At 41.6% G+C, this 10,110-nt stretch overlaps 2 protein-coding genes across 2 annotated transcripts in view; one reads left to right on the top strand and one right to left on the bottom strand.

Moving 5' to 3' along the window:
- psmg4 (proteasome (prosome, macropain) assembly chaperone 4) overlaps positions 1-1,650 on the top strand; it is a gene marked incomplete in the record, with an annotated part of 2,011 nt that extends 361 nt beyond the window's left edge. The window contains 2 exon segments of the mRNA XM_035654107.1: positions 433-508; positions 1,291-1,650. Of these exon segments, the coding sequence (XP_035510000.1) occupies positions 433-508; positions 1,291-1,412 (198 nt within the window).
- An 81-nt stretch (positions 1,651-1,731) lies between these two features.
- LOC118322429 (solute carrier family 22 member 23) overlaps positions 1,732-10,110 on the bottom strand; it is a 22,676-nt gene continuing 14,297 nt past the window's right edge. The window contains exons 4-10 of the mRNA XM_035654106.1: positions 7,915-8,101; positions 7,516-7,643; positions 6,534-6,636; positions 6,093-6,319; positions 4,791-4,823; positions 4,489-4,612; positions 1,732-3,554 (exon numbers count right to left, since the gene is read on the bottom strand). Coding sequence (XP_035509999.1) covers positions 3,134-3,554; positions 4,489-4,612; positions 4,791-4,823; positions 6,093-6,319; positions 6,534-6,636; positions 7,516-7,643; positions 7,915-8,101 — 1,223 coding nt within the window. The 3' untranslated portion in view covers positions 1,732-3,133. The remainder of the gene's footprint in view (positions 3,555-4,488; positions 4,613-4,790; positions 4,824-6,092; positions 6,320-6,533; positions 6,637-7,515; positions 7,644-7,914; positions 8,102-10,110) is intronic.

The raw sequence follows: 10,110 nt of genomic DNA, 5'->3' as shown, positions 1-10,110 counted from the left end.
TGATTATACTATCTATTCACACTTCTATTGTGTTGTATAAATCAACATTTGCATGATAGAGGATTTTATCACCTGAAGCATCCACAGTTAAATACTACACTCTGTGTGAGTTGACGCTTTAAGAAGAAGGCTTGTTCTGTTATGTATTTTGGACCTGGCTCATAGTCTTAAGGTCCTTTTTATGGTTCAGTACTATTCCAGCACAGTGGGTAAAATATACCACAATGTACCACAAACCATAGAGTCCTCAGGCACGCGTCCCCAGTGACTCCCACTTGAGCAAAAGCCTGTTTCCTTTAGTTTGAAGACCCTTGGGAGCACCTCGGCCGACAGATATTAAGAAAATAAAACATTATCTGTGATGTTAAGAGCCAATAATTTATGTCCTTGTGAGACTAACTGCTTTTCTATTTATTGTTTGTTTGTCTGCAGGATTCGATGCCTTTATCTACATTAGTCATGGGGGACCCATCCAATACGGCTCCAACTTCCCTGGCACAGAGATTAGGTAATGATGGATGACTTTTCATCAGTTTATGTGCGAGTGCTGCTAATGTAGACATTTATAATAAGTTATTAAAAAGCTCTTCTCAGCCGTAGTGATCAGTGATTTGTAGATATTAAAGATGTTTACGCCAGAAGTCACTTATAAGCTACTTTACTGCTGACGATCTCAGATTTTTGAACGTGTTTTGTGATTAAATTAATGATTTGTAATTGATGTTTATTCAATAGCCTAATTTCTTTGACAATTAATATTCATACTGGTTTAAATGAACAATTTGATAGTTTCCCATCTTTGCTGAGCAAGAGGAATTAAAGGACCGTCTCATATAGAGGCCTGTTCCAAATAAAGTCAGGTTGAGTTGAGTGACTGAAGCAAATAAAAGCCTGGGCTGTTTAGTTTTACAGTATTTAAAAAGTCTCCACTGTGCACTAACATGATAACACAGGTTTGACAAAAATAAAAGTGATAATGATGTTCACTGTAATGGGTTACAGATGTCAAGCAAGTTTCAAGTCTTCACAAGTTGATATTCATACCGCCCTGAATGTAATTGAAACCAGTGGCTCCTTGAAATGTGCAGGAAGACACACAAAAACCTGTGGAAAATGACTGATAGACATTGTTGTAAAGGTCCATTTACCTAAACATAGTGACAGAGAGGAAACATTTGGCTCTTAACGTCCAAGGCTGATAACTTGGGCATAATTGTACACATACATAGCAAACTCTTGTGTGTATTATCTAAACTAAAGCTGAAATAATTGTGTCTGTCTCTCTTGCAGCAAAGAAGACTAAAAAGCAAGTATACGTGAGTTACAGTGTTCCGATGACAGACTCCAACTTCAGTCTTTTGGTGGAGAACAGGATCAAAAAGGAGCTGGAGCTTCACCCTGAACACTTTTAAACACGTCTGACCGTTTATTGAAGCGAGGACATGTAGGGCAATTGTAGCTTCTCCGGCTCTTTGGACTTTTATACTGCTTTCCGACACTGTAATCGTACCCCGACACAATAACCACAGACGGTCACATCAAGTGTTCTTTTATTGACATAATAAATTAAGTGGTTTATTATCAAAACATGTAGGCCTATGGCTTTTTGTACAAATGCATCATATTAAAAAAATAACACTTAGAAAACAGCATTAGTGGTTGAGTTCTTTTTTTTTTCTTCTTCTCTCTCTCTGAATGTTTAACTGTTGAAAACATACACACTAGCAAAACCATACAGGGTGTTCAAAATACGTGCTGTGTACTAAATATGGTTTAAAAAATGGAGAATGTTTGGATCTGTGGATTCAGGTACATTTGGACATAAAAATGGTTTATGGGATGGTTTATCTATTCACTGTGCTTATATTCTATAAAAGTAAGGTGGCTACATTATGAATGAATGGCACATGTATACATACCTTACGTTTTTATGCAGTCCTAAGGGATACTTACATAGTAAAGTGTATAAATGTACACTAATCACGACTATGCCAGGTCTATGCAGACGACTCTGCTCTATTCTAATCTTCACAAACGTTTATTTCAAAAAACTGTAAAATATTGTGCTTTCTGGCTAGAGTTACACATCCTAGGAGCAGGATTACAACATTACCACGGTACAGAGAACAAGGAGTGAGAGTTGGAGTGGAAATATTTGCTAATTAAGGAGGTATTTCAAGCAACAAATTGCCCTTGGCAGCATGACAAAATAAATACTGATTTTCTTAAATTACATCCTCTGTTTTGTTAAAAGAACAGAGCCATCACGATAAAGCCATTTAAATGCTGAGATGTGTCATAAGACATACAGAAGTACACTCGAATGTCCGTTCAACTCTCAGATTTGTTCAGTCTCACCCACAGTCCCCGTCGGCTACACGTACACTCTGCCAAAGGTCTCCGGCTGTTCGTCACGTCAGACAACCATCATACACCCACACCAACAGCAGTAATGCATTCTTTAAAAATCAGTGTCTACACTGACCTCACCTCTAAGGATAAAGTGCCACATTGGACTTCTAGTAGAGGGACCACAAATAAGAAGAATAAACATGTAAAAGTATTTGTGCCCTTTCATGCAAAGAGTGGTAGTGGTTTAGCCAATCCCTGGATCTCCAATGTGTTGGCATAAAATCACAAACACTTGATTGTGTCTCTGACATTTAGTGCAAAATAACTTATAAAGAATTATATGCAGTGAAATCCTCTCCCAACGAGTCAAAACTACAAACAGAAAACTCACAGAGCACACATTATTGAAAGCTAGTCGCTCTACTTTGCCTCTTCGCTTGCCTGCGTCTGCTTCTTGTACCTGTAAATCATTCTCGACAGAGCGGACAGCAGTGCAAGAAAATCACCAACACCACTTGAAGACTTATTCAACACACTGACTTCAGATAAACTTAGTCCAGTACAATATTTTTTTGGCAACTCCTGAATGAATCATAGTCACTACAAACTACACAAATGTACTATCGTCACCATCTCAAACCTTATGTTAAGAGTTCATCTGGTTCATCCGAACGATTCTTTTTTCCCTTAAAAGTTTTTTCCCACAAGTTCAAGTTTCTCATTCAGTCAGGTTAATGCTTGAGCAATTTAATAGCACTGTAGTAGACTATTGCTATGATGCTCACACCCCATTGGCTATGGCACGGTTTCCAATCACCTCCCCGCCAGTCGCCAGGGCGTATGAGGCCGGTACCGCTGCCAGAGCGGTGGCTACCGCCACTGTAGCGCCTCCAGTGGCTGTGAGGTGTAACGGCGTGTCGTGGACTCGGGAGTAGTCCCCGTCACTCTTGGCGAGAAGGAGGTGTTGCTCTCCTGGATGGAGCAGGGTCTGACGGGTGAAGGACTCTCCGTCGGCCAGGCTCTCCGGCAGGGGCTGGCCCCGCGGCTCGGGCAGCAGCAGCAGGCAGATGATGCACAACAGGGTGCAGCAGGCGAAGATCACATGATGCAGGAAGTAGCCCTTCTGGTTGTGGAGCTCCATGATGGGTGCGGTGAGCATACCGAAGCCGGCGCTGGCCAGAACCAGGCCCAGCCCTCCACCCCTGCACACACAGAGAGAGGTATTGTAAGTAATAGTATTTTTTTAAAGTGCCTGCCCTTTTTCCAAACAGTTTAACGACTTTCCAGATCATTCCTACTGAAAGTGTCCTTTACCACCGCTTGTCTCGCTCCTTCGATGCCTTCGAGCGTGGCCACACAACAGGTATAAACATGTTTGCTTTCAGACAACACTTTGGACAAACTAGTTCGTTTGAAGCATCCTGAAACCTTTAAGAGCATCCTCGAGTCCATACTCACTTGTCAGTCCAAACTCCACCACAAGATGGAGCCAATAAGCAACATGAGAACAAGAGCCGTGTCCACAGATTCCATACGTTGAAATAATATACAGTACGGACTATACAGTAATTGTTACAGTATACTGTACTTTCTGCACAAATCAATGTCCTTTAACATTTTGTACTAACAAGAAAAAATACACTATACTGTACTGTAGACAGTTTGGAACTCATCTAAGGGGCTATTTATGGGGCATCTTGTACTGCAAAGTTGCGACACTGATGAAAGCCGAATGGCAGAAAACATTTTGTCTCAATAAATTAAAGATAACACTTATTTCTGCCTGCTGTGGAAACTCAGTGTGTAAGTTTAATACGTTACATACTCAAACCTACTTAAAATGAGTATGTATTATGGCATTTGGACACAAAATAGGTGTTGAAGTGACTCTTTGGACTTTAATTTGACAATAAATCACACTTTTCAAGTTGTATAATTAGAATGTGGACACAAATATAATGGCACATAGTGTTGTAAATAGAGTTCACCATGGGTAACATAAAGGAAGTGATTTCGGACACAGCCTAGAGCTTGTCCTCTATGCTTCATCAGCCACTGTATGTATAGGTGCAATGGAAAGTAATACGGCTCCCCTACATGTTGTATTATTATGCGTTTATGACCATCCGGCCTCACCTGATGACAGTTGGAGTGATTTCAGCACAGAAGAATATGCTGAGTGTGCTGACTGCGTGAGAGGAGAACATGCCAATGATGGAGAAGGCCACCGAGAATCTCCTGTTCAGAGAGTCACGAAGAACTGTCCAGAGGAGGACAAGAAAACATGAGTATGCCACAAACACGAACAGCTAATTTAACATAAAGCACAGGGAGCTTACAATTAGACTACAGGAAACAGTATCATAACCCTCAGCTCAACAGATTGACTATTTTAGTTTCATCATTTTCTATCACAAATCACCAAACTGTAGCCGTACCTGTGTCATGGCGAAGGCTGTACTTCCCAATCACTGGATTCCATTAACAAGCAGTGGGGAGTAGAGGAGAGAAAGAAGAGGAAGAGTATGTCATTAGTAAGCACAAAGGGCAGCACAGTGCTGACTCAAAACAAGCAGAATAAAAAAAAAGCCTTTGGGAGAACAGTTTACCACTGGGGCCTGAAATAATGACTTCTGTACTGCATATGTAGGTCAAAACAGGGACAATGAGGGGAGGCTATTAGACTTAGAGAGTTGAACTGCAGTCTGTACTGTTTTAATGACACAGGGATGGCGTGCAAAATGTGCAAGTACATCTTAGTTTCCTGTTGAATTTCAACTTTGTTTTGCAATATGTGTCCAAGTCAGTTTTTTCCTAACTTTCTGAACAGATTTTTCTAGCTTTAACTTTTGCTGAGAACAGAAATTGCCCAATTACAATTTAACAATCTATCCAGATGAAGCGAAGCGTATGAGGCACTAGGTAGAAAAGTCCACCATGCAAACAGTTTTGAGTTTTCTTCCCAGCCTTTCTAAAACAGAAAATACAAGAGCAAAGGTGTAAGCGATGGAGTTTTTCAGCACTAAGCTAAAAAGCTAATGTTTGCATGCCTGGCTAACTGTCTTCCTACTTACATTTATAAACTAGCATTACTTCCAAGGTCAAGGGATAGCATAACGTTAGGTAAGTGTATTAATTTGTCAGGTTATTTTAGAAAAAGCATCATTCAGGACTGACAAATTCACTGAGAGCCGGTTGTAATGACGAACTTTTTATCAGTGTTTATGCTGACATAGCATTTATATGCTATATTCATTGATTACTGCTCGTGCTTGAAACATTTCTCTTGTAAAAGAGGGATACATCTTTGTGTGTCTTTACTCAAGTGGGTTTTTTTCTATAGTAATCATCACGTTTCGTTAGAGAACGGCTGTGAAGTGTGTAGGCCGCAAAACTCTGAAAAAAAAAAAAACGTGAAAGGTCCTATCTACAGCCAGTGTTTGGTTTCTGTAGAAACACGGTGGTTCAACGTGGCGGACCCGCCATAGAAGAAGATATCGCTGTAGATAAAGAAAAGATTAAGAACTGGAAACCTACCTATGAATATTATATTCCATTTGTGCCAATAGATCCACGTAAATGTTACACACTGGACCTTTAACTACATAATAAGTTATTTAGCTAGTTAGCTCCAGCTGGTAAAATATGCATACAGTCGGTCCAACTAGTAATCGTAACTATGGTTACAGGACAAAAGGTCAACTAGTGACACTTCTGTATTTCTCTGTGTGATTACTCACAGTTGAGTAAACCCAGCTGTAGCAGCGATGCCAGGGCTGTTATGATCATGAAGGTGAGCAGCCCTCCACGCCGACCCATCAACCCAACCGCGGGGCAAAGCGCCAGGCAGGTTGCCACAGCGATGCCAGCCATAGTGTAGTAGTCCGCGTGGCACAAAGCAGTGGGCTGGGCCTCCGGGTCCATCATACTGCGGGCGAAGCAGTGGTGGATCCCGTAACCTGTCAGTCTGTACAAACGGCACACAAACACACAGTAAGAAAGGGGACAGGGAGGTAGCACCTGAGACATGAATCTGCCACGGGGCGAGCGAGCTTTACACTCACATACATGGCGTCATTTCTCTCTGGGGGACGAGCTCATGTGTAATTCATGCTCTCTCAACACAACGGATGTTGGCTTTGATTAGAAAAGGAACTGTACAAGCCTAGCGACACACTTACGAGTTGACACACAGAACCACAATGTTTTTCCACAGGTTCCTCGTGCTCATCATCTTCACAATGCAGGTCCTCTGGGGTTTCTTGTGCAGCTCCTGCTCCAGTTCTGGTAGGAAACATGAAACGCACACCTTGAGACCTTTCCTTTCAGAAAGTAATGAGAGACCGGCCGCTAAGGGACCTTTAGCACAGACAAGTTAATGTGCTGTGGGGCCGGTGGATAGATATAGCACATCCCTTTGCCCACTCTTATCATCTATCTGTCTGCTTGGCCACTGGGAGAAGCAGAAACAATGAGTCAATCACCAAGGCAGTAGAAAGAGCTGTTGGTGGCAGACAGGAGAGAAATTAAAAGTGAAAGTGAAAGAAAACTCCACAATGTCACAGACAATTTAATAATTTAACTTTTTGGTTTATTTATTAGTTGTTTATGTCATTTATGGAGGAAAAAGGCCAAAAATTCGAGCTTCTCGAATGTGATCATTTACAACATAGTTTTGTTGTAGATTTAATATTTTTTTGTTTTTTATCTGTTTAATTGGACAAAAGCAATTTAAAGGTGTGACATTGGGTTCTAAGAAACTGTGTTTCACTATCTTCTGTAATAATGAACCACAAACGTAGTTTATATTAAAGTAATTGTTCGGGATTTTATTGATCTTCCAGTGAGAAATCACCAAAGATGAAAGAAGCATGTATCTGTTTGTCTGATTGCAATTGCATTTCATCATATGAGCAGTCGAGAAATACTACTTCAACATGTTTGCATACATGAAAAGGAGATCTCAGACACTTTGTATATGAGTCAGTGTCTTTGTGTTCGTTGCATGTCCATTTCATCACACACCAAGAAGTAGCTGCAACATACATTTAGATGACGTACTAAAATAATGTGCAATAATAATGAAATGAGTAAAGCAAAAGAAAGTGTAAATGTTGTGAAATGGATCTATCATCTTGATGTCCCTCCTGAAATCTTCCTCACCTGTAAGAACTCCACTCGGCTCGGTTGTCATGTCAACCTGGTTCTTCTTGGCGATGCGCAGCATCATGGCTTTGGACCGCCTGTAGTGCTGGGTGGCCAGCAACCAGCGCAGCGACTCGGGAAAAATCCTGCAGAGGGAGAGAAAGGGAGGAATGGGAAGGACATGGAAGGAGCAGACAAAGAAGCATGAGAACAGAATATGTTGTGAAAGCAAGAAGAAGAAACAGAAGGGGGGAAGAAGACAAACGAGTGGAGAAAGAGAGTATTGTTTGTTAGTAAAGGCAGAGTGTGCTCAGTACTGTGTAGCGCAGTGTGTACTGTACAAGCCATCGCCTGGCTCAGTGCAAGAAGAATCTGCCCCCCCTCCCGCTGTGGAATTCCTCAGAGGGTGGGACTCACCAGACATAGGGCAGCATCAGAACGAAAGGGCTGATTATTACGATCTGCAGGACCTGCCAGTCATCCCGGTCTGGCCAATTACGGCACAGAGCGGCTACCCCTGGCATCAGTAGCTGCCCGCCCACCATCAGAAAACTGGCCACCATGGTCATGGAGAAACGCCAGGCTGGCAAACAAAGCTCGATCCCTAAAATAAAGAGGCAGAGAGAGAGGAGAGAAAGAGGAACATTTCACATAAAATATAGATTCATGTGTCGTTGGTGCACCAATGGAGACTTGCATATATATATACATATATATAAATATAAATTATGTATATTGCTGTATGTGTGGATGTGATTGCCATCATAAACTAAGCAACAGCCTTAATGGCCTGGAAGAGTGTGATGTGTGTGTTTGTTTAATGGTGGAGCCAGTATTGAATTTCCTCTCTGAATTATTGAGGCCTCCTATTACTGATCCTTCCCCTGAGAACGCACTAGTTTAACACCAGACCTCTTTATAAACTTAGGATGGACTACACGCCAAATCTTTTGAAACGGTTCAGTTGCTCCGTGAGAGTTTCACTGTAACCTTACTTAATTTCCCCCCCGACTGGGCTCCCATCCCCTCCCCTGCTGTCTGTAACATGGTACAGTCCAGATGGTCTGGCCCATATGGCAAGGTCTTTTTGAAGGTGACCATTGTGGGTGGGTGAGGAGGGAGGAAGGGAGGGAGGAAGCGAGGCGCACTAACCTGGCCTCATGTACCGTCACTTCTTATTGTGAAGAAGAAGAGAAAGAGGGGGAGGAAAGGGAACGGGAGGGAAGAGAGGGATAGAATACAAATTACCCCCCCCCCAAAGGACACGGAAAAGTCCCTCTATTCACCAGTGAAATCACCAGAGGAATGATAATAAAGACAAGCAAGAAGGCAGAGAGAAACACGGAGGAAGGTGGAGGGAAGGAAAGAAGAAAAGATTTTCAGATAAGAGAAAAGACAAGAAAATCATTCAGTTAGAACAAGACAGGGAGGCTGGGAAAGAGAAAATAAAGGAATTACTGGAAATCCCTTCATCTCTGTTCTCTTCAGCCCCAGACGGACAGGTTTAGAGTTAATGTCTCCAGAAGCCCTCCCTGTAGGAACCGAAACATGAAGGAAATTACACTGACCCGTAATCCTTAACCTGCCTGTCTGCTGCTCTCTGTCCGCCCTGTCTTTCTGCACCAAAGGAGACAAACAGATTCTGTCTGTTTGTCAGCCATTGATGTAAAACGTATTTGGGCCGTCTACTAGAGTAAAAGTTCTGTGAACAGTGAAAAAAGTCTCAAATCTTTACCTAAAAGGAGAATTCTGGTTTGTTACAATACAACGAGGCGAGAAACGCAAGTGGTCAGACGATCAGATGGGTTGTGAGTGCCAGATTACCTGAAATGTCGGTAATAATCCTTCATTAGGTAGGTAGGTAGTAGATAAAGCTGGTCAGTTAACTCTGATGGATGTTTGAGTAATAATTTTACAGTTTAGCTTTGCTTTCCCTTGAAATTCCCAGTTGCAATGAACCCATAATTACTCTTTAATGCTTCACAAATCAATATTTTTGTATAAACAGTGGATCAAATGTCTAATAGCAAAAGGGTCAAACCCATAAAATATAATAAACACTGACAGGGACCATTTTACTGCACAATGAGTACAATGATGTATACTTTTACTTAAGGGTTTAAATGCAGGACATGTAGTGGAGTATTTTCACATTGGTATTTGTACTTTAGTAAAATATCTGAATACTTCTTCCACCACAGCATACAACTTATTGCATTTAAAGGTCCAGTGTGTAGAAGTTCCTGTCGACTTTGTACAAAGCAGCTGTCTAACCTTTTTCATGCTACGGAGCAGAAGCACCACAGACGGCGGAGCATCTGGCCCCTTGCCAGAAGCTCGTAAAAATACCATCACTGATAAGAGAGCAAGATTTATATCCAAGGATATGCGAGATATGTGGCCCACTGCTGTGGTAAAAGCAAATGTCTGATCCTATAGTATAGTTTTATGTGTTTTTTCTGTTTATAGATACTTTATGCGAATTCATTCAAACAAATTGCCTTTCATTCTACATGACAGCATTGCTATCTAGAGGCAGTGATTGGTTTGTCCGTTCTGGGCTACTGTAGAAACATGGCGGATCCTATATTCAGGAGATTATACACTAATGAA

Source organism: Morone saxatilis, unplaced genomic scaffold, assembly GCF_004916995.1.
Source record: "Morone saxatilis isolate NCDOM2014 unplaced genomic scaffold, NCSU_SB_2.0 Contig12, whole genome shotgun sequence".
In the NCBI taxonomy this organism is placed as follows: Eukaryota; Metazoa; Chordata; class Actinopteri; family Moronidae; genus Morone; species Morone saxatilis.
This window is presented reverse-complemented; position numbering and strand designations above follow the sequence as displayed.